Source organism: Solea senegalensis, linkage group LG19, assembly GCF_019176455.1.
Source record: "Solea senegalensis isolate Sse05_10M linkage group LG19, IFAPA_SoseM_1, whole genome shotgun sequence".
Lineage (NCBI taxonomy): Eukaryota > Metazoa > Chordata > Actinopteri > Pleuronectiformes > Soleidae > Solea > Solea senegalensis.
Window position 1 is genome coordinate 17,988,280 of NC_058038.1, and position 25,002 is coordinate 18,013,281.

The following is a 25,002-nucleotide window of genomic DNA, read 5'->3' on the forward strand; positions in this document are numbered from 1 at the left end:
TGAACAAAGTATCTGCTTTAACCACCGCTCTTCGTCGCAACAGCATTTTGATTTAATTATGTGCATCCACATCCACGCTGCAGTGGTATCGCTACTCATCCACACTGGACGGAGTAGTATGATACCACCGTTTTTAACATAATGTGACCAGTGAGGTGAATTTCTAAGCTTTCAAATGGTTTTTATTGTGTTGTCTATCTGCATCAAAGACTAGAACACATGTTTTAGTGTGAACACCCTTAGTGCTAAGCCTTTTTAACCAAAGTTTAAAAGTTGCATTACAGGAATAATAAAAGGGAGATTAAATATTCAGAGTGAAGGGTGGGGAGTAGAATAAACTTTGGCACTAAACTAATTGTTGCTCTTTTCAAACACACGTCATTAAAGAGGTATCTTACCTGTTGGTGAGACAGCAGCAAGGCAGCAGCAGAAACATGGAAGAAAAGACAGGGAAAAACAAACATGAATGTCATGTTAACACAAAATTGACAAACGGTGTGTGTGTTCACCACAGAATGGCATTAATCTTATTATTAATCCATAAAAGAATTCATTCTGATCTTACTTGCATTACATAGACATGTAAACATCAAAACATAAAGAAGGCACTGTGATGTACTGTAGCCATTAATAAAAAATAGTTTTTATATCATATGGTGTATAATTTGGGCTCCAAGTGAAGTTATAGAAGTCAATTTGTGTCTTGTTGCATGTATTTCCTGTGTGGTGGACACCTGTTGCAGAGGCCAGGTGCCACCTACAGTCTACAGTCTATTTGGGGCCAGTGTGGTGAGTGGGTTTGAGAAAATGTTTGGAAACTGAACCCACGGTTGAAATGAAGTCGCTCAAACACTCTTTGGATACTTGTTGTCAGTCATGTTTGGAAAATTAACTGAATAATAAATAAACTAAGTGATGCAACGGTGTTTGGAATCCCAACATGAGACTTTATTTATATTAAACCTGAATCACAATTGGACTATGCTCTATAAACTGGATTATGAATGTATGGAATGTAGCAACTCATGTAAACATCATAAACTGACTAAGGTCAACAGTCAGATTATTGGTGTTCCTGGAAACATGGTGTGTGTGTCAGCGAGCAGCGTCTACTCCTACTCCCGCTTTTATTATGAAGAAAAAAAGTGTGTCGATATCATCTGTTTGTTGTTCCGCTCACAAACTGCAAACAACAGATTTCTTCTCTATCCAGCCAGTATGATTTCTATCCTCGCAAATGCTCCAGCTGCTGACAAGAAAGGAACAAGTAAAAAGGTGGAATGAACGGACAAATACATTAAAAAAAGAATAATCCTGCAGGCACAGAGAACGCCTGAATGCACTGTAACACCCCCTACTTCATAATGTCAATGACCCCCACCCCCTCTCTGTATATTCCTCATTGTGGTGGCATGTGCCCTGTCAGGTGACACGGGAGCTGATGAGGCCTGACAGAAGGTCAGCGACCTCACTTCCTACACTAATTGGTCCTGGGGTGATAAACCGGCCCCCTGAGACTCAGCGAGATGTGGATTTGGTGGAGCAAGGCGATGAGAGTGGGGTAGTGGAGTGGGGTGAGCAACTGGGGTCCAGCGAGGCCTCTTCTAACTCAAGCATTTGGTAATGCGCTAATTAATTTTAAGAGTTCCACATCCCCTTTTTAAACACACTACTGACTGAGTGTTAAACAGAGAGCCCGGGTGATACTGCGAGGCCTGCCTGTCGAAACCCAGATACAGATCTCCAGAAGAGGATTGTAGAGGATGACAGAATAACAGAGAGGAAGAATGTTTCCAAGGATGTGAGACACTTTGTTGCCCACCTCTTTGACAGGTGAAGCGGATGACAGTGCAATTTCACACCTCGCTGAGCCAACGACAGATTCCTCTGCGTTAGCGAGGAGGAGAACAAAACATCCTCCCGAGGAGACGCACGCGTGCCCGCGTGTAGAAGCATGCACACACACGGAAACGCAACGCAACACAATGGATTGTGTTAATACTTGTGGGTTACACCCAAAAGAAGACGAAGAAGAAGAAGAAGAATGGCCTATTCATGAGATGAAAGTATATATAATGGCATGTGTAACTGAATCGGTGTGTGTGTGTGTGTGAGGAGCAGCCATCCTACATGATTCAAATGTTAAACTGTCAGCAGCAAGCACACAATAAGAGGAACATGAGTGTTTTTGCCTAATGTGTCAGGGGGATCTGTTTTTTTAAGTCAGAAAAGTGATGCCACTCTTCCCCTGCGCAGTCTGGGATCAGCTCTACAGACGTGTTAGCAGAGAAGGAGAAGCCCCCTCTGCACCAGTGATATTACATTTTAAAGGCTAAAGTACAGTAGAGTACAAAGAAAACAAAAAAAAATCAAATAAAACCATGAAGAAAGGACTGACAAAGTGTCTGTAAGGCAGGGGAGAGGTAGAACAAAATCAAATATTGGAGCTGGATAGAAGACATCTATCCAGTGAGGCAGAGGGTTGCAATGGATGGATGATAACATCAGAGTCAGACATGTGTGACTGTGACCACTAAAGAGAATTAAGAGAACCAGGTACAGCAAAGTGATGCCAAACATGATGAATACTGACAAGGTATCACTTCTCCTGTGAGTCTCTCCCTCTCTCTCCTCTCTCGCATGCATTTTATTCTCAGTTTGTTCTGATATATATATAATCCAAATTATAAAGGACGTTGGGAGGGGCATGGCTGGTGATATAGGCAGGCGCCACTTGTTACAAGGAGGCCACAGCAGGTGATACTGTTGAAGAGGCATTATGGTGTTTTTTCTGTCTCTTTTTGTGAGGTCTGATGAGTTCAAGACAAAAGCCCTATAGATTCACAAACACTTGATTGGTCTGATGTCCGAGTTCTTCTCCCTGCACACCACGTCTCCTTTGAGCGCGGACGCGGTATCGAAAAACAGAAGAGGCCTCCAGTCGTGCGGGAGCAGCAGCAGCAGCAGGCGAGAGAGAGGGCCGTCGTCGTCTGAAAGGGGCTAAACTACGTCGAAATTTTGCGACCTTTACTTTACTCTGATATTATTGCTTCCCTGTCGTTCACAGGCACTTCAGAGGATTTGGGCTTTGGCTGAAGTTGAGTGTGACAGGAGACTGAGGGGGAGATGGGAGAGGAATGGTGGTGGTGGTTGGTGGTTGAAGACGAAACGGACGAATGACAGACGGGAGTTAAAAGTGTGCTTGTGAGCTCTACCTTGTCGTCTGCGGCCAAAAGCTATCACCCAGCAGGATACTGATCTGTCAGTGGAGGAAAACACTGAGGCTGCAAAGGCTGGTGCTTAAGTGAGTCAAAGAGCAGTCTCCTTGTCCTGCGTTGGAGTCAGAACCTGAGCAGTCTTAGCCTGGCCCAGTTGCCGACTTCAATGAGACTGGGGCTAAAACTGGAGGATTGAAGCAAGGGTAGAGAGGATGCTGAGGCTATAGCAAAATAGAGAGGCTCAAAGGTTCCTGTGTGTCCAGCCTCCCTCCCTGCTTTTGTCTCCGTCTACACGTCTTGTACATCTCATCTCTTTAGTCCGTGTGGTTGTTGATGTACTTTCCGTCTGAAGTCGACAACGCCTGCGCTCCTCCCTTGTCCTTCCTCCCTCCCGCGCCGGTCAGCACTTTGTAGCAGCCGAGGGTGATCTTGTACATCCAGATAGTGTTCAAGATATCCAGAGCGATGCAGGAGGTGATCCAGGCAACCTGGGCGCCCAAACCCAACCGCTCAAATGCTTCGGTGCCAAAGGTGGCGAACACACTGACCCAGTAAGACGGCATCACGGCAATGCGTACCAGGAAGAAGACCACCGACATGGCGACACCGTTTAACACCACCAAGCGGTGCGAGCGGGGGAAATTTAATGCCTGAAAGAACCACCTGGAGGGAAAAGAGGTGATAGAGAAATGTCAGGGTTGAATGCCGGTCCTGCACGCATGTCTTATTGCACTTTAAGCCTCGTTTCCACCAAGCGGTACGATGCAGTTCAGCTCACTGCGGTAACATTTGGAACGGTGCACCCTAGTCTGGCATGAGTTTTCGCCGTGTGAGGTGTGTGTGATCCAGAATTACACAGCTTTGCCATTACACCAAGAGTAACAATAAAGGACATTCAACATTCTATGTTTCTTCCTCTTGCTTTATTTGGGAGTTGGCTACAGGAAGCACAAAAAAACCACTCCAATTTTGTTCCCTTACTGGCACAGGTGATGATTCTCTAATGACAAATCAACAGACTGCAGGTTTGTTTAGTTTTTTTTTTATCTCCACCCTGTACGTGCTGGACGTCAACAACTGTTTGAGTTACACTTTTCAATGTTTGACAGTGGAAACGCAGATAATTGCATGACGTACTGAGCTGAACCATACTGTGCCGCGTGATGGAAACAGGACTTTTGGGGTTTTTTTTTTATTGTGAGTATGTTGTATGTTTTAAATGATACATTTTGCTGTATTTTTCATTAATTATATTGTACAGTATTATTACTGTTTTGTTACTGTTCAGTGTAAAGTTTTGTAATTTTAACTTTTATCATTTGTTTTCAAGGACGACAGATACAAAAGAAGCCTCCTTTAACTAAGCCTATAAATAAATACATAAATAAATAAATAATTATAAAAATATAAAAGTAAATAATACATACATAAATAAATAAATGATGAATGAATGAATAAATAAATAAACATATGGGAGCCAAAAGGAGATGAAGCCTGGGACATGGTTGTTCATTGATTTACCTTTGGTTCACAAATGGCGTGGACAGCTCTGAAATGAGACGGAAGTTGGCAAAGTAGGGAAGCACGCCACGAGTCTGCGATGAACAGAAAAAGGCTTTTATAAATACACACACACACACACACACACAAGCCAATGTCTGAATTATCTGAAGGGTCATGTGTCTATTTCAGTGTCTGCACTCTGGGTCCAGAGGAGTGACTCACCAAAACATATCCATATGCATACAGCGCCGCCAAGTGGTGACAGACGAAGAAGCTGTCTCCCATAGTGCTCCAGTTACAAGCTAGCAGCACAAGGTCTGGAGAACAGAAAGACACTTATAAGACATAACAGTGATACGTCCGTTTGTGTGTGTGTTTTCAGATCAATACGTGCAAAAGGACAAAAGATATTCAAGACTTAAAAACTCATTGTCATTTTAGTTCGGGGGCAAACCTACAGCACAATTTCATGCAACTGATTGAATTTCACAAGTATCTTTTTAAAAACAAATAAGTGCAATATTATGCCTAAATTTACCGTTTACACTAGGGCTCGGTTAATAATCGATTACTAAAGTAGTAGAGGCTTTCTGATTTTTAATTTTCTAAAATGTGTAAAATTCTCTTGTTTTCTTTGCTCCATATAACAAACAAATCAATAAAAACTTAATAATATTTTGTTTTTTGGACAAGACAACAAGACGAGACATTTGAGAACATGGTCCTTCCCAGGTCTGAGACACACAAATCTACATTTTCTGACATTTTATGGACCAAACTACGGACTACTCGATGAATCGAGAAAATAGTCGACAGATCAATCAATTATGAAAATAATTGTTAGTTGCAGCCCTATTTCACATGTCTCTATCGATCTATAAAGGCACAAACATTTAGTCACAGGTATCTGGAAGTGAAAAATATAGTACTTCACAGTCAGATTTGAACACATTCATTCTGTAGGCCGGATTGGACCCTGTTCTGGCCCGTGGGCCGTACGTTTGACACCCCTGATCTACAACAAGTATAAAAAGGTAAAAAGACTTGTTTATTTTATGTCAAAACATTATCTTCAGACACATTTTATAGCTTCTAAGTCTCTTTCACCAAAAATGACCTCCGATGCCTCCAAGGACTGTGTGCAAGAGGAGACAATGATGGACAGAATTAAAGAAGAAAGAAAACAAATCAGCTCACCATAAAGGAGGTAACCACAGGTTATGGCTACGTTTAGTTTGACAAGACTGGGGTCGCCCCTGTGGAAAAGGAAAGAACAGAGTGTAAAAGTACTTTCCACACTGTTGCAACACCACCACCACCACCACCCTGAAGGTAAACAAGCCACGAGCCAGACACAATTCTACTAAACTCTGAACACACTCAAGTGAGGTGTGTTCTTCGGATCAATAATCCTCTCCAGTAAAGGGAACGTGATACAGTTTGGCAAACTATGGAATAAAGCCATCATGAATCATGGAGTGAGGTCACTCGAGGTTGATGGTCTAATGATCTAATGATGTTTTAGGCCCCGCGATTAAAACAGAACAGCGTGCTGACAAGACTGGAAAGGATGTTGAGCTTGTAAGTGGAACACCGAACACGCACGGTATTGACTCTTTGTTGTCCTGAGTAAACAGTAGTTAGTTCAGTGCACCTGTATGCAACTGACCGTTTGGTGTCCTCGCCAAAAACATCTGCTCAAGACAACGAAAGGCGCCTGCTTCAATCGACATCTGATCCTCCTATCAGTCACATGTATCGTATAGCAAATGGCTAGCTGACAGTTTGTGTAACAGTATAGCACAACAGCACACACACTGTACTACAGCTCACCTTTCACACACACACACACACTGTGACCCTGAACTCTCCCTGTCCCATTTTATCCTTGCAAATTTCATGTAACATTGGCTACACTAAGTTTGTCAAAGATCATACTAGAGCTGAAACTATTACTCATTAATCGATTACTAAATGTGACGTCAACTCGTTTGATAATCGGTTTGAACTTTTTTCATGATTAAAACAAGATTTTCTTCGTTTCTTTGCTCCAGATAACCCTTAATCATTAAAAGTGAATAATATTATGGACCAAACAATTACTCTGTATTGTCATTTCCACATAGGGGGACAAAATGCCATTTCCAGAATAAAAAGGTTCCACAAATAAGATATGTAAAAGCAAATAATGACAATAAAACAGAAATGAAATGTCAACATATTCACGGTATATACAAATAGAGAAGATATACAGGCTTAAAGTATGATTACTATTGCAACAGCACATCATCATTGGGGTAAAACTAACCTGTGGCTCTCACGACGTTCTAATCCCAGCTCACGTTCCCCTTTATGTTTGCTTTTAAATACGTCGCCTTGTCATCCTGGAACTGAACTTTCAAAAAGGACTTAAAATGTCTGAACTGGTCACGCTGAGCATATTTAAATCAATTTTAAGGGACAGAGAAAAGTGTGTTCTCTTCACGGTTGTAGCTGTTGTTGTTTGTGTTGTGTCGGTTGTTTACTGTATCGTCTGCTTTTAAGAGGCAACTTGTAAGTGTGCTGATGCTGCCGTCTTGGCCAGGTCTTTCACTTAAATAAATAAATAAATAAATAATATTGTGCTTAATGGATGGAGGATGTACGTCTACGTCTTCCAGGTCTACGTCACACAATCATTGGCTTACTGTTTGACTCTAATTAGTTTTAAATATAACAGATCCTACACAATTCTGTCTATACTGATTTAAATCCTCTTACATTATACCTGAGACTGGAACTTAACTTCAAATTTAATGTGCTGAACCTCGGAGCCGACGGGACAAATATAGCCATTCACATTCCTCTGGACTTGACTCTATGAGTCACACGAAAACATGCCTACCGCATGCGTGTGCAACATGTGGCACATAAAAGCATCGTGAACAAGAAATTTAGAAACTTGTCACCTTGTTCCACACTAATGAAACATTCGGTTTGTTTCTCTCGGATTATGCATTGTCTCTAATGTCTGATCCCCGTGTAAGTTGAAGAGTTGTATCATTTTACCATTGTATTTAAAAATAAATGCAGCCAGTACATACAGTACTGTATATGGTGGGATAACATTCAGGGTAAATGATACTGTGATATTCACAGTGTCTTCAAGTCACAGAGGACCCTTGATAAGGTCATCAGCTGGCCTGTTCAGACCTGGCAACTCTCACCGGTGATCTAATCAAGCGTTGATGGTTATTAGTGCAGGTGTGAACACAAAATGACCCGTAGATATAAGATTTGATTACACATTCACGGTGGTCTGGGAACGCATGTGGCCATAGTCTTTAATCAGCGACACCATTCAGATCTGATATTAACATCCATCTTGAGTGATCTGAAAGTGAGGAATTGGGTCCTGAATGCATCTTCAGATCTGATCAAACCACACTCAGAGGTGGTTTGAGTGATCGGATCATGTGGTGTGAACATCTGAAGACTTACAAAGCATTACTGTGTGATGGGATCAGCAGTAATTTGATGTTAACATCAGGTCTGAACAGAGTCAGTGTGGTTTGGCCTCACGTAAGAAACCCCTGAGGGGCATTTACTAATGATCTTGCAGTTTTTTGTGCAAAGAGAATGTGGTCCAGACCTGTTGTGCAGGTTGTACAGACATCTGCTGGTCTTCACGGCAACAAATAATACATGGACTTTATCTCGATTATCAATGCGTTCATAGAGTTTACAGTTCTCCTACTCCAATATTTAGGTTAGGGTTAATTGTTGCAAAAACAATATGATTTGGGATATCGTTTTTTGTAAAACTTATTCACTATGAATTAAATTGAAAACTTGATGGCTTATTATCAAAAGACACTATAAAAATACTAACTACTAATGCAAGGATGAGAATTTAAACTGCATGTAAAGCGAAGGAAAAAAGAACTTTTGACTCCGTCACCCCACGTGACAAAGTTTTAGGTTTAGGTTTTAGGAGGAGTAATGGTCCTCATGGAGTTTGTTTGTTTATGCCAGAAAAGGTCCTTAAGAGGTGACAAATATAGACACACATACATGATTTTAACATAAATACTCCAGTATTAAACCACCTGTAGAGAAGCAACATGTTCACAGTTTTGGTCACAGTTGAACTACTTTCTGCACACAAACACTGTCTCACTCTTTCTCCATCAGTGGCACCTGCAGCCTCACTGCTCTACTTCCTTTCATCATCTTTAGGAATTTTAAATAAAGTGGCAGAGCTTTTCTGTGCGTTACACACATTTTGAGGACAAAGACATCTCAGCTAGCTGGCAAACCAAAGGCAGCATGTGCAGTTACTCGTGAGTTAACGGTCAAATGCACTGATGTTTTTTTTTTTATACCATTACAGTGTTAGAGGGGCAGTTATTCCAACTATGGCTCCTGATTCAAGCTATATTTTCTGAACAGAAAACAGGAGAGAACCCCTCGGCATCTTTGGTCCATAATTCTTTACTGCACGGTTGTAATTTTTCATCTGCCACTATTTTGTGTGAAAAGGGACAAAATCTGCATTTGCAATCTGTGCAGAACGTAGAAAAATCAACAAAAGAATAACTTTTGTTTTAAATTGTGATTTGGACTTGAAAATGAGTAACTGTTTAGCCCAAGTTTACACATTTATTTTGCAGTCTGACAATTGGAATCGGTCAAAGAAACCCAGAAAGTTTAAGAGAGGTTTAGGTTAAACAACACAACTCTGAGACATGGCCTGCCGTGGTCCTCGGCATGTTTGAAGATCACGTCGTCCAGATAAGCGTCACAAAGTGCAGCAGAGACGTGGCAGTGGGACACGCTGCTTGTTAGCTTAATAGATTATGATACAGCAAAGCGTGCACTGCCAGCTGCAGTGACACAGTGAAAGAAAGAGTCTGAGCAGCTGCTGAAAACAATGCAGGTTTCTAACAGTCCGTCTCTGCCCACTCCAGCCATACTGAGAACAGCGGGGAGAACAATGCTGCTGTGTGACAGGTCTTAGTGATGCTGTAATACAGTCAGATTGACTGGAGAATTGGTGCTTGCACCACTCCGCTGTTGCAACAGAGTGAGCTTTTGAGAGGTGAGGATACTGCTGGGGATCAGCTAGGTGCCGGCGGGTGATGGGGAATAAATATAAAGAGAAAGATAAAAGAAACATGAAGAAATAAAACTATGACACAGACAACACTTAGATAAAAAGCGTTTCATGGTGAGACCGAAAAAGTATAAAATATTCTCATTTCTAAAGACAAATAGTGTAAGAGAGGCGGATAAAGATGAGCAGAGTGAGGAGGGAGGGAGTCCCTCTTGACCACTCCTCCCAAACTCTCTTTTTCTCCCTTTTTTTGCTCCATCAGCAATGCAGTCCGAGGCTGACACAAAGACAATACGAGCGAGGGAGGTGTGCTGCATTGAATCGACAGCCTGAGATGTGGGTTGCTGCTTCAACAGACAGCTAGAGGTGCTAAGAGAGGGTGTGTGTGTGGGGGGGTCCACATTAAGAAAGAGAGAGAGAGGGAGAGGGAGGGGCCAGAATACTAGGCTGCTGTTGTTTGCTATGAAAAGGACCCTTGTTGGTGAGATTCTGTCTGCTAGAGAGCCAGAGAGGAAGCGAAACAAAGGGAAGAGGAAAGGAGAGCAACAAGGAAGATATTTTAAAAAAAAAAGACTATAAGGAAATAAGTGTGTGAAAGAAGGTTGGTCGGACAGTTCGAGAGACATGTTTTAAAAAGGACAGAGAAAATAACAAAGGGAGAGATATTACGATTTCTAATTTTGGGCATTCATTGATGAAAATAAGAGTCAGCTGAAGTGAAGACAGAGGCAGAGAGAAGACAGAAAAGACAATAATCAAAGGCTAAATCCAACAAATTTACAACTCTCTAGACGCTCCATTGACAAGCTAGATCCATCCTCAGCAATGCCATTGTCATCCCTCCAAAAGGTATTAAACTACCATCCCTGATGATCCCACATAACTCCCCACCTCCCATTCTCATCCCTTCATCTGTTACCTCCCTCCCTTGTGAGTTAGTCATGGATGCTGCACTGAAAAGGCAGGTTTTCTATAAGGATCGTGATCATTCACAGTTTTATTTTTCCCCTGCTAAACATTGCAAGACTGAGTGTGTCAGCAATTTTCTCTTTCCTACTGGGTACGCGGCCTCATTTCTGCATCATCATTTTTGAATACAAGGCTTTATGGGGTGGTATTAATTCAATTTGTAGCTCACGAGTTCTCATATGTACGTCAGCATTGTTGGGCATTTCATTCACGAAGTCGCTTTTGTTAAGTGTTCTGCTCACCAGACGGGGTTTGCGTTGACGGCGTCATCGAACCACAGGATGTACAGACAGAACAAGCCCACAATCAGAGCGTGCACAGTCGACACCAACCTGCGGATAGACACAAACACACAAGACGGCATTAGAGCTGAAACAATTACTCAGTTCAATCGGTTTGAAGCTTTTTTTTCATGATTAAAACAAGACTGATTGTTCTAGCTTCTTAAATGTGAGTATTTTCTTCATTTCTTTGCTCCGTGTAACAAAGAAATCATTAAAACTGAATCATTTCGGTTTGTGGGCAAAGCAAGACATCGAGAACATCATTATTTCCAGGGTTGACAAACACAAATCAACATTTGTTGACGTCTTCTGACATTTTATGGACCAAACGATTACACGATGAATTGAGAAAATAATCGACGAGATTAATCATTTACGAAGATAATCCTTAGTTGCAGCTCTAGATGGCATTAAAACACGTCAAGGCAGACAGTTTTCACACGTTTTAATTATTGATAATAACTGAGTTGTTATTGTTTAATTATTCATTTTTAAATAATCCAGCACTCAAAAGAGACGGCTATGAGGACTCCACACGGGAAGGATGGGAACATGACGGGAATGTTCTTAACTGATGTGATAAGAATGTAATTTCTCCCAAACTCTGAACAAAGTATTTCCGGGGTATGCTATATTCCTCACTTAGACAGATATAGTGATGCATCATTTAATAATTGTCTTGCAATATATCGATTGACGCAAAATCGCTGTACTGTAGGCCATCCGTTGGCCTGTGATGCCCACCCAAAGTCTTCATGTTTGCATACAGCATGAAATGACATATATTACTATTTTATTCATTAGTTTTGCTACAGCGTCACTCTGGGGCTTAGAGCTGGTTATCTAGGACCTTAAGAGAGATACTCCAGAGGTCCAGAGGCTCTTATCTCTCCTCGAGCAAGAACACACATCCTCCACTGTCACAGCAAAGCCTCTGGGACACAGTTACCCCTGTCCAAAAGCAGCAGCTGCTGGCAAGAGCCACGGCCAAGACTGGCACTACAGATGGGCCACTGTACGAGTGGATGAGTCCACTATCACTGCTGACTCGGAGTCAAGTGTCTGAGAATGGAACAGGCTCAAAGTGAACTTGGTGAGCGTCCATATAGCTGTCTTTGGAGGTGGATTTTAGATTTGCTCTCTGCTTCTTAATTAGGGCTTGCAAAAATAAAAGGAATCATGATCATAATAACAGATTTAAAAGTCTTATGATTCATACATGCTTTTTCTTTGGAAAAGCTTTCTCCTTCTTCTACTTGCACTTAAGTTGTGGTTACATAAATAACACAGCGACACACTGAGAGCAGGCTTTTATACAACAGTAGGTTGCTTTAAGGCGAAGCATCAGTGCCCGGCCTTCGGCTTGTTTTGAATTCCTTGGTCAATACTCCCTGTGCTTCAGTTACAGGCAGATAGGCTAATGTAAACTATGGCTGCATGAACCAAGATTTATCTGTGAGAATTCGCAGGCAGAAAATGGGCCAGAGGAAAAAAACAGAGACAGACCAAAAACATACAGCGAACAACAGTCAGAAGAAGAAGATGTTGGGCAACTGTAAAGGATTACCCTTCAGAACATCAACCCTCAGGTTTCTGTTTTAAAATTAAAAGCCACGTTACAACTGTACTTGTTAGTCGGTCCTGAATGACCAGTTTACAAGAGGACTTCCTTAATTAGGACTGTTCATCTTGCATTAAAGAGAGTCCTGGATGCGTCTCCTGTGAACACGCGTGATCGGATTTGGCTTCACCCGCACAGTATTCAAACACACAATGACATTATGTCTGTAAATGGGAACAAAATGAAGTTGCGGTGTACAGATGGGTCCATAGTCAGTGTGTGTGTGTATGTGTCTGTGTATCAGCGTGAGTGACTGCTTAGAGAAAGGGGGGAAAATAAAGTCATGAGAAGCTGAGTGGACCAGGGATCTACTCTGCTTGGCATGAAATAAGATTAAAAATGAATAAAACAGGGGGCCACACTGTTGGTGTAGTGGTTAGCACTCTTGCCTTTGCAGCAAGAAGACCCAGGTTCTGTCTTTCTGCATGGAGTTTGCATGTTCTCCCCGGGTGTGCGTGGGTTTTCTCCAGGTTCTCCAGCTTCCCCCCACAGTCCAAAAACATGCACGATGAGGATTTGGTAAATTGACCGCAGGTGTGAATGTGAGAGTGAATGGTTGTTTGTCTCTATATGTGGCCCTGTGATGTACTGGCGAACTGTGACCCCGCCTATCGCCCACAACCCTGCTGTGAAGGATAAAGCGGTAGAAAATGAACGGATGGATAAATATAACATGTTGAACGGTGTTGATGACACTGACGTATGGGTTCTCATTAGTGTACATAAACTTTCAGTTCACTGGTAAAACTGCAGCAGGTCAGAGGACATCAGCTGAGGACAGATTGTGTTCATGCATGCTGGGAAATGAGGCCACATGTGTCTCTAACCCTTTCTGAGGACACGTTAGAGACATGTACTTAGAGCTGTCCCTCTGTGACTGGATCACTGAGGATGGATCTTGATACCAGGTAAGAACAGGGTCTTAGATTTGTGTGTAGTTTCACTTCAGATTCTAATTTAACGTCAAAGTTGTGAACATTTTGTATTTAGGTGTTAAACAAAAAGGTGTTTTAGTAATGAAGTGTGAGGATCAGGCTGCAGAATGAATAGCTTATAAAGTGTTATATTTGACTAAATAGTTCTAGTCCACAAGTACTTGAGAAGATTCAAGATTGTGCTGATGTGTGTACAGTAAATATGACGCCGGAGAAAAGTATTGCTTGGTGAATTTTGTTTTCTTCACACAGAAACAGGCCAGCCGTGACCCACCGTTTTCCAGCTTTCCTCATCTGACACACAGCAAAGAAGACAAATAACATTTTGGGGCTGGTTTTTCTGGTTGTGTTGGCCGACTAAGGTTCATTTGATAAAGAGAGACCCTATCTTTAGGAAGATGTAAGAGCATAAATACAGTACATGATAAACTTTTGTACAGACCTGAGGTTTTAAATAAATATTCCAAGAGGTCCAGATAGAGAACATGTTCTACAAGCAAAGGCACACAACATTATAACGTCTAACAAGTGTTTTGGTATTTGTATCAGTGTCTGTGTGTAGTAAACCAATGACTTCATATCAAAAAAAGATATGATGTGATATTATTTCAAATTTTCACATTGAATTGAAGTGATTATAAATGAACACTTTGACAAAAAATACTTTTTTCTGGTGTCTAAATAAATAAAACGGGCATTTTGCACACACATGAACTGAATCTTCAACAAAACTGCTTTAATTTTAATGAATAAAATAAAATGATAGCTCTTGTTTTGGTTAAACGTCTGTGTTTTTCTTTTGTGCTTACGCCATGTGAAGTCAAGTTTCTTACTTTTCTCTGATAATCAGTTTATTCCTTCTCCGCTTGTCTCTGTCTGGAGCGTTTGTCTCTCAATGACAAGTCAAACAATTTACCCAAATACGATACTGATATGATAAGTGGTGTCACAATTATTTACAGTGCATGTAATTGGGCTGCATTATGTGGACCATGGGTGCTACCTGTTAAAATACAAACACTCAAAGCATGAAAATGTGCAATAGGTTTATGTGCAAGGGGTTGTGTGCAATCACGCAATTATGCAACAATGCACTTTGTATTTTCTATAACATGTACTAGCACTTTACTATCACTGGCACTTCTTAACAGCTGTGTATACTGTATATGGCTATATTTCCCTCTTTATACAACTTGTATTTCTGTGAGCACTCAAGTTCCCAGTTTTTGTTCATTTTTATCCCTTATAACATCAACAGGAGGAAACTAGCCTCAGGCTATAACCTGGCATATTTACATTGTAATGTTGATTAATATGCATTGTCCCTTTCCTTAAATAAATAATAAAATAAAATAAAAACTCAACGATTTATGGAAATAGCGAGGTCCAGAAAGGACAGCATCTGAGTCCGAATCCAGACCCACATGGTGGTGTTGGCCTAATTAAGTTACCTGGAATTCCATTCAGTCAGTTTGGTGGTAGGCAGCCGTCGATAACCTGGTGCGATGGCGGAGGAGAGCCACGGGCTGGCCACTGAGAAGAGTAGCTGGAAGGTCACGAAGCTGCCAGCTACCACGGTCAACTCTCTTGTCTCCATCACTCACCTAAACAAACAGGGGAGGACATGGGAGGGTCGGGGTGAGGCAGGTGGCAAGATACAAGAAGGGTGATACACATGGACAGGTTCTATTGATGACCGTCAGTCATCCTGGGAGGAAGCAGAGGAGGAACTGGAGCGGCGGTGGTGGAGAGAGGGTGAAGGGACACACTGTGTGGTTCGTCCAGTCCACAGACAAAAGGAGAAGAGACAGACGGGGAAGAAAAAAAATACGGTGAAAACGCGGGGTTGTCTAATACGAGTAACATGAGAGCTTTAGACAAGCAGGGGTCCACAGAGGGTTAAGAGGAGATGTGAAGGCACAGGAGAGGCATTAGAGCTAAGGGCAACAGAGGTGAGAAAAACAAAGAAGGGCAGAAATGGAAAAGAAACTTAGTGGGTGGAGCATTAAGATTTGAAATTAAAGGTGGTTGTGCTGAGACGATTAATCGATTCATCCAGTATTCATTGATTACTAAATTAATCGTCAACTGTCAGTGAATATTTTCTGGTTCCTTTGCTCCCACATAACAAAATAAAGAAATTATTAACATGTAATCATTTTGGTTTGTGAACAAAATAAGACGTTTAAGGGTAATGAAAACAATGATAAACATTTTTTCAGCATTTTCTGAAGTAGGAATGACTAATCCAGAAAACAATCAACAGATTACTCGATTGCGAAAATAATCATTAGTTGCAGCCCAAAAAGGTTTCCATTATTGTGTACATTTTACAAGAAGATTAAAGTGAGTTACTTGGAACAAACCAAATATCCCTGAGAAATAAGAGGCTAAACTGGGGAAGAAAAGAGGATTGTTATGATGAAGCAACTGGCTCAGCTTGTGGGACTGGAGGTGCGGAAGGCTGTGAAATGAGTGTTTTATTTCAACAGGGAACTTTATTGTTATTATTATTGGTTTTTTTTTTTAATGTAGTGTTTAAATCATGCAGATATTAAGTAAATGATTGTATTTCCTTGTTGCTTTAATTTATTCTGCAGATATGTGTGGTACCACTATAAGTTGTAAATAACATTATGGACCAAAACAAATTTCGGAGCATCCACAAACCTTCACAGTAACCGTTTACTCTGTTTCAGGTCTTTTTTCCAATGCAAGGCATGTTGAACAAATGAGTCATTTTAAGTCATTTTTCCATTCACTCTAGCCTGATTTTATCATTCAAACTGTGAACACTCAGGCCTTATCCACCAAAACGACTCTAAACGACTGTTATCCATATGTCCGGCCTGTATGTTGATGTTGAGCACGTGTTTTTTTACATAAAGTTTTATTTGAATAAGTGAATAGACCAAAACAATCTCACAACACAAGAAGTAGACAACGACGTAGACGACACGAGGTGGGCCTATGTTTTGGTTATTATTCTTCTATTCTTCTAAAGTAGTGCACTGGTTGAATACACCAACACACAGAGTTGTTCCCACTCTGGGTCCCGTTTTCCAAAAAGACCGTGCTATATAGTGCTCCCAATTCTCCTGAATTTGTTTTCATGTGTATGACCCCTCAGGAAGAAAAACAACATCAGGCTCTTTTGTGAGTGACCTGACACATCAGTGACTCACCAACTTCTGACTGACTTCCCTCTACAGAGACAACCGGACACATCCACTACTCCAAGTGATTAGTATCCCTGAACTTGAAATGAAGACTAGCGTTCCAAACATCACTTGGTATTTATTGTATACATACACATATTTATTATATTATTGTATGTATATATAATAATGATATTAACATCATTGGTATTCCACAAAAAATAGCATCCAGTTTTGCTTTTTAGGTTTAAAAACAAATGTCCATATAGCAACATTCAACATTCAACAGTCCACGCTAATTAGAATCACAGCAAATTATACATCTCAAAGTTCAGAGAACACCATGTCATGTCATCTGTTCTACCTTGAGTAACATCACCGATTGCAACACAGTATTTGCTACGCTGGTCTGAACTCTGACCTGACAGACCCACTGGAATTCTGATTAAACCACATCAGTTATGCAAGCTATTTAAAACCACTTATATCCTCAGAGCTGATGATTAGGATTGTAAATGGTGAAGCTTACTACTTACTGGCATGCCACAAGGTTAACAACCAATCATAATAGAACCGTATATTTTGAGAAGGTATTGGGTTTGCAGAGAAACCCAAGTAGTTTAGCCTCTGGGGCAACTCATGACACTGAAGGCACGTAGCTGACATCAAGTACTATTTTTAATCTAAAACGTCCAGCGTCATGCATGCTCACTGTACCATAAAACACAAAGAATCCGAGGACAAGAACAAGCTGTTGGAGAGAACGGAGCACCTCAGGACATCCGACCACAAGTAACACCGTCACTGTAAATGCTTCTTTGAAGATTACAGCTTAGCTCAGAGCCACTAGAGACAAACTTCACGGTTTAGGCTACACGTGAACTCCAGAAAAACTTATATAAAATGAGTTCAAAAAGGATTCAAACAGACAGGATACCTGACTAAGTTAAAATAGACTGACTGGAAAATGGCCTATGTATATATTTGTGTCCTGTTTTCTTGGTGTTCATTCTGAACCATCATTAATGTAATTTTAACTAATTGTGTTACTTATTTCAAGGAGGATATGTTTTTGTGAGCAGCAGAAGTAAAGAATGGATTTTGATGAAATATTCTAAGGATGCAGGTTATGACCAGATCAAATTCAGGACTTATTTCATTACATTGTTAACACTAAATGATAGGGAGGGGAGTTTGACATTTGTTTGATAACTCTGTCAAAAATGACAGCATTGCCAAGAAAAAGAACAATATTATACAATACGTCATACAGGTCTGTAGAGCAGTGTAGTTTAGTCAAAACCTGGATCCTAATATGACTCTGTGGGAAACTGACTGACCTTGGTGGATGTTCGATCCCCATGTTCTTTCTATAGCTTTATTTTGCTAGGTGGCTTGGCAAGTCAGCAGAAACCCCCTCCCACTGACCTCCTACATTAACATTTAATGTAGTGTCTGATTGGTTTGTGCATGTAAGACACAAGTCAGTATTAGAAGTGCAACTTCTACACCGTTGACCTTTCCAGCGCCCCATTCTTAAGAAAACTGGCAAGTTCAACAGGGAAGCTGAGGCTGCATTTATGCTCTTAGGAGGAACACAAACCACCATGAGAGCCTCTCACTGTGTCACAGGGAGCAGCTACACACATTCCCCAGGCCACGTTGATCGTATGCAGCATGTGCCTGAATAATTCATCGGCATTCTTCACCTGTCTGCAGCCTGGTTCTCACACACACACACAAAGGCCATGGGAGAGGCAGCAGCTTCCAGAGCAGATCCTCCTCACTGCAGATGACAGTCCGCTCAGGAGAGCAGCTCATCCGGCCACAGTTTGACCTTGTTCCTGCTGCTGCTGTCAGCAAACCGTGACCCTGTGACATATCGACCAAACATAAATAATAGCGGTTCAATTTCGCTCACAGTTCCTGTGGAAATCCAAACCGACCCCTGTCTACCGCATTGCTACACCACACCAGTGGCTCTGAAGTAGCTCTGGAGGCACAGTCCCTCGGTCCTAACGAACCGCTGTAGGCAGCATGAATCATGACGTGAATACTGATTAATGACTGCAATTCAATTTAAATAAAAAAGGAGTCGAGACTCCACCGTAAACAAACAGTCTGCTCTGTGGTTGGGAGCGGTGTGTGCAGGCTGCACGGCGGCGGCAGCAGCTGGCGTGTGCCGTTCAAAATAAAGGGTGTATATGTAACAGTAGGCGGCTGCCTTTTCCTTAATAAGCAATAACAAAGCACTGCACACAATTGTTCCCAGGTTTGAAGCACATGCCACGAACACGAGCCACGTTATCACAAGCTAGCGTAGCATTCACAACACACACACACACACACACACACACAGACAGAAAAACCCCGACAAGGTGCTAAGAGCAAGCACAGTATGTGGAGCAGAGTGCAGTCACTCTTTCGTGCCACAGTCACAGGGGCTCGGCTGTGTATTTAAAAGAAATTACATCATAACAAGCTGACAGAGAGCTGCGAGGAAGGAGCGGCGAGTGCTCGTTTACCTGCTGTCCGTCGCATAGGTCTGTGTAGGCGGGCGAGCCCCTCGTTCTGCCTCCGTCTGCTCCACTTTTTTTTCTTCCAACTTGACGTTAGCTATAGCAGCGAGTCGGCTAAACTACACCACCGCCTCTGCTGTGAGTGAGAGCGAGAGAGGGAGAGAGAGGGAGAGGGAGGGAGGGAGGGAGAGGGAGAGACAGAGACACCGGGGGAAGAGAAAGGGAAAGACGTTTGCTGTGTGAACAATGCCGCGTCCGAAACAACCGTCACAGTGCAGCGGAACACGGTGGCCTTTCTCACCGCTGCCACGTCTCCTGCGTTTTTTATTTAATTTAATGTATTTACTTACGAGTACGTAACACAAGTTTCCCCTTCCTTCCCTTCGCGTTTTATTTTGGAGTTGACAGTGAGGACCGAGTGGTGACGTCGACACGTATCTCGTTACTCCTCCCCCTGTGCACACGCCCCCGCCCCCCGCACACATGCACTCACGAGGAACAAAAGCCACGGTGCTTTATTATTAATGATAACATGCAGCTTCATACGTGGTGACGGACACTTAAAGGGCCACGACACTGCTCGTGCGCACAATTCCCAGTAAATCACAGCTCAGACTGATCTCAGCATTAATGTTCCAGTTGGTTTCTACAGAAGCATATTGCTGCCACACATATAAAAAAAGTAGGGTGCTCATTATTACGTTATAACGTGATAGTTTCTCGTTATAACGTGATAGTTTCTCGTTATAACGTGATAGTTTCTCGTTATAACGTGATAGTTTCTCGTTATAACGTGATAGTTTCTCGTTATAACGATCTCTTATAATCTGAAAACATCTTATCTCGAAATAACATGATCTCGTTATAACGTGATAGTTTCTCGTTATAACGAGATAGTTTCTCGTTATAACGTAATAATGAGCACCCCACTTTTTTGTATGTGTGGCAGCAATACGCTTCCGTAGTTTCCGTTGTTTTTCTAACAATATACAAATCTATTAACACACTGATCTTCTTTTCAATATTTGCATGATCATTAAGAGGTGATCATGCAAATATTGATGCAGAACTACAGAAGCGCATTGCTGCCACACATATAAACAAAAAGTCTGGTGCTCAGTATTACGTTATAACGAGAAACTATCGCGTTATTTCAAGATAACACTTTCACGTTATAACGAGAAACTATCACGTTATTTCGAGGTAATAACGTTATAGTTTCTCGTTATAACGTGGAAACGTCTTACCACGAAATAACGTGATAGTTCCTGAGAATGTTAATTAGAACTGATAATAAATAAATAAATGTTTATTTACGTTCAGTTTCTCAGCAAACACACATACTGCATACTGAAAATGTCACCTAAATTAACACAATAATTGCTGAATTGTGATTCTGTTCGGGATGTTTACATTGGACACAAAAACACTCAATTGAAAGGAACGTTTTGCATTATTTATCAATTAGTAATTTTTGTGACGGTTGAGCTACCACTACACATCAATTAAATTTCACAAAAATGTACTCGTGCCATTACTTTAGGAAGTAGAACATAATTAGAGGGTCAGAGCAATGAAAATTCAAACTTATTTTTTTTGGTCCCCAATAAGGACCACCCTACTCTATATGTATGAGCATAAATGTTGACATTTGAATACCCAAACGTGTTTTTAAAAACACGTTTTCACATTTTGCATATTATATATTGTTGCTCGTTGACTTGATATATCAATCTAGTATGTGTACCACCACTTGTACGCAAGCTTCCTCTGTTCTCAGAGGAAATACAGAAATACTGTTCTACAGTTTATACCAGGATATGTGATAAGAGTGGAATTTGAGAGGAATTTTAAGAAAATGAAACAATTAACAAAATAATAATAATTGAAGTCACCTTATCTCACGCTCCATCTTAATCTAATTTCACTATACCAGTGTGTGACATGTATGTGAGGAAGAGGAGGATGAGAGAGTAAATTATCTTATTGGGAATAAATAAATCTCTATTTATATTTTCTCAGCAGATACTTGGTAGAAAAACTTCTGATCTTGAGATCATTTAACTACTGAACTCAACACACACTTATGTAACCACGTTACAATACAAATACATAACGATTAGCCACCACCGTACGGCTGATTATTATCTGTGAATGTTTGACTTACTCAAGTCGTAAAGATGAGTTTTACAACCATTATTGATGCTTGTAAATGAATTCTTTCACAATAGAACATGGATATTCACAACAGCCGAGTCAATAGTTGTGACGATGGGCTGATCTGTGTATGTCACTGACTAATTAACAAAATGAATTCAATTTCGCATGTTGATAGCTCACGTAGAATAAACCACTGGCCGTCTGGTAAACATAGAAACAAGTCGGTGAATTCAAAAGGAAGGCATTTTATTCCTTATCTTGAAAGGCAGATAGAGAGAATTGAATCTATTGATTTTTCCAGGCTATTACGCAGCCACCAATACACTTTATAATGTAGGACATGGTCACACCTGAGGGACAGCATGTAAATGCACATCAAACATGTCACCTTTACATGTGTGGAAAATAAATAAACTGAGAATACTGATGGAGGTAATGTACGATCATTACAGCTGCACACGCGCTTTGTTTTTTTTCTGGTGTGTCCTGTCATTTGTTTCATCAAACTGTCTGAACTGTCTTGTTCTGTCAGTTTCTGAGTCATTCTTATGGATGACACGTGTTAAGGTTGTTTATCTGGTTTCACCACCCACACACACACACACACACACAGTGAAGAATTTCCTACCCTCACATTCTGGCCAGTAGCCCAGTGTCTGAGGCATTTGGAGTGGATGGCATATTGTCTGACATAAGACATGGTATATTATTGTATGTAATGGTCACTAGCTACAGTAACGTGTCATGGAAACTCAGAGATAAGCCATACCAGAGAAATCGTGACCAGTATTGTTCCTTCATGACCAGAGAGCAAAAGTGAAATCAGACTGTGACACAGTCCAGATGCTGACTGTTGTAAAACACCGATAGATTTATGTGCGTGACCTTGACGAGCCACGGGCCGTTTGCACGGTTCCCAGCCCCAGTGACGTTGAGCGCTCCATACTTAGTGCTCCAATCTTTTTTTTACCAATGAACCAGAAGCAAGGCACCTCCATCTCACATCACATCCCATAAAGGCAAGTCTCAGGGCTTCATCACTGTCACTGTTTACTCAACTAGCAAGAAGGAGAAAGGGCAAAGGAAAGAGGAGGAGGAGGAGGCACTGGTGGAACAATAATAGATGCCAACTGCCGCAACAACATCACACAAAAAGAGGAATATTTAGAAATCAGAAGTCAGGTTGTACAAAGGGATTCCAATGGAAACATGATGGGCTGCCTGATGGACTGGAGTGACATCAGCAGATCTGATGTCAATAGTTGTACATTGTTAGTAAAAAGGTGTGAAGCAAGGCAGTTGGTAGTGGTATTTACCATCCGTTTGAAATCTGTAATGTTACATTACTGGTTTCTTCTGGATTCAATCATCCATTACTTATTCTCCTTCCTCCACTGCCATCTTCTCCTTCCATTCCATTGTGCTGCTTCTTCTGCTTCTTAGTCAAGACCAAGAGCATCCATCCATATATATGTATATATATGTATGTATATATATATATATATATACACATATATATATATATGTATATATATATATATATACATATATACGTATATACATATATATGTATATATATGTATATATATATATATATATATATATATACATATATATACATACAGTGATATCATATAGGCTCTATAATGACCTGACTGAGGAGATGCAGCTTGCAGACTAAGAGGATTATTTTCAATCACTTAAAACCCTTTATCTTCTTTGGTCCGCTTTCATCTTTCCTTTCTCCCGCAGTTTTTTTTAATTAAAGTTTAAATCAGCTTACCTTCTTCTTCTTCTTCTTCTTCTTCTCTTTTTGAGGGCAGTTGGAATCGGTCATGTTTTTTCTTGTATTTTCTTGTCTCTTTTCCATGACTGAATTTAGCATTTCAGTTGTTTCAAAGGTAAGCGATACATCACCAAATCAATGCAAGCTTCTGCTTTGAAGATCAAAGCCACATCGCTTATCACATTATTTAATCAGTGCATCACATATTCCTCCTTTGCTAAAACCAGTGTCCGGGGGTCAGAGAGAGTGGGAGTGTCGGCTGACGGCCTGTTTAGGTCCGGTAGTAATACGTTTGGGATGTCTGCTTGCCTTGCAGTTCCCCAGTGATTTCCCCTGTTGGCAATAATCAGGGTGTTATTTCCATTAGTAGAGAAGCCCTTCTAGCATTTACAGCTGATGGAGTTTGTGAAAAGAAATCTAGATCTGAGGACTTGATCAGCATCACTGTGAAGTTAAGCACCAATACAACACAACTATCAATTAACCACCTAACGACCTAAAAATAATCACAGCATTCACAGAAGGGAAGAAGAAAAAATCCCACAGGAATGAATGGGAATAAAAGATCAAAGGCAAATTAAACTCTAGAAGGTGGAAGTTTTCGACCCAATCACAGCGATTCTTACAAATAAGTAAGTAAAATATGTGTGATTTCAAGATGACACACAGACACACACAGTGATCTCAGCCTCGAGACCAACGACTACACTGCAACTGAACAAGGCTGACAGTCTCTGACAGGTAACATCTTAAGTCATTGTAAAACTCATCTGGCATGTATTTGTTGGAAAGCATTAACATGTACACGGGTGTTCTACTGCTCATCATCCTCTTGTATTAATTGCTTTTATAAAGGGGTTATGTGCAAGAATTGTATTACATTACAAGTCATAAAACGACAAAGATTACGGAAACATGTTAAATGGAAACACTGGCTTCATTGACAATAGGAGTCAGTTTATCCAATATTGAAATTTTAAATTCTATTTATGTTTGGTGTTTTGGTCTGTGATACCCAATAACAGCTTACAGCACTTCAGGTTCTGAAATGCAGTGTTACTAAACCTAAAAAGCCCCACGACCCCTCTCCAAAAAACATCTGGACGCATGTGTGTGAAACAATTACCAGGGAAATGTCTAAAATCTCAATATTTAACAGAGGAGTCTGGTGTATTTAGCGACAGCACTGCTCATGGCGTCCGGCATCACAAAAGCTGCCGCTGTATTTCAGTCCAGAGACCGTTTCAGACGGAGTCTGTGCCCCGCTCATGCAGGAAGTACTGAACAAATAGTTTTACGTAACTGTTTCTAATGATTCAGTTAGAATCAGTTTCTGAGGTGAGGCGGGACAATCTTGGAAAAGGGCCATTACACTCTGACCTGAGTGTGCAACAATTCAATAAAAAAGCAATAATTCAACATCATTTAAAGACGTTTTAATATATTATCTGACCAATTATCACTCATAGTCTTTTTTAAAAAACAAAAGGAGGAAAAACAACCAAACTGGGAAAATGAGGGACTGCAGTGATGTGTTAAAAATACAGACAGCTGAAATCTGAAAGGCACTTGAAGACAAATATGATGGTGTGAGGGAACAGGGAAGCAAAACAGGGAGCCTAATTTAGCCAACTCTCACTCTCTGTTCCATATTGTTAGTGGATATTTTGACGATGCAGACACTTTCACTTTCAATCTCCGTCTGTTGCTGACCAAACAGGTTCCTCATCTATAAAAAATTACAACAGACAATG

The 25,002-nt window shown here is 40.9% G+C and overlaps 1 protein-coding gene across 2 annotated transcripts; it reads right to left on the bottom strand.

Moving 5' to 3' along the window:
• Window positions 1-2,219: 2,219 nt before the first annotated feature.
• tlcd4b (TLC domain containing 4b) lies at window positions 2,220-19,736 on the bottom strand. 2 transcript variants are annotated; one of them, XM_044049992.1, is made up of 8 exons: window positions 19,653-19,736; window positions 19,309-19,438; window positions 15,077-15,229; window positions 11,028-11,117; window positions 5,919-5,977; window positions 4,944-5,038; window positions 4,740-4,813; window positions 2,220-3,881 (listed from the first exon to the last, which is right to left on the bottom strand). In XM_044049992.1, the coding sequence occupies exons 3-8, from the start codon at window positions 15,220-15,222 to the stop codon at window positions 3,533-3,535; spliced, it is 813 nt and encodes a 270-aa protein (XP_043905927.1). In that variant the 5' UTR covers window positions 15,223-15,229; window positions 19,309-19,438; window positions 19,653-19,736; the 3' UTR covers window positions 2,220-3,532. The 2 variants fall into 2 exon arrangements, with proteins under 2 accessions (XP_043905927.1, XP_043905928.1); XM_044049993.1 differs by having other exon boundaries at window positions 19,309-19,435; window positions 19,653-19,732.
• Window positions 19,737-25,002: the final 5,266 nt, after the last annotated feature.

Bases quoted from the DNA above. Each gene is read 5' to 3' on its own strand.
- tlcd4b (XM_044049992.1), bottom strand. From the start codon at position 15,222: ATGGAGACAAGAGAGTTGACCGTGGTAGCTGGCAGCTTCGTGACCTTC. The intron at 5,039-5,918 runs GTGAGCTGATTT...TCTGTTCTCCAG, and splicing joins CTGTGGTTACCTCCTTTATG to ACCTTGTGCTGCTAGCTTGT. The intron at 4,814-4,943 runs GTGAGTCACTCC...TGTTCATCGCAG, and splicing joins ATGCATATGGATATGTTTTG to ACTCGTGGCGTGCTTCCCTA.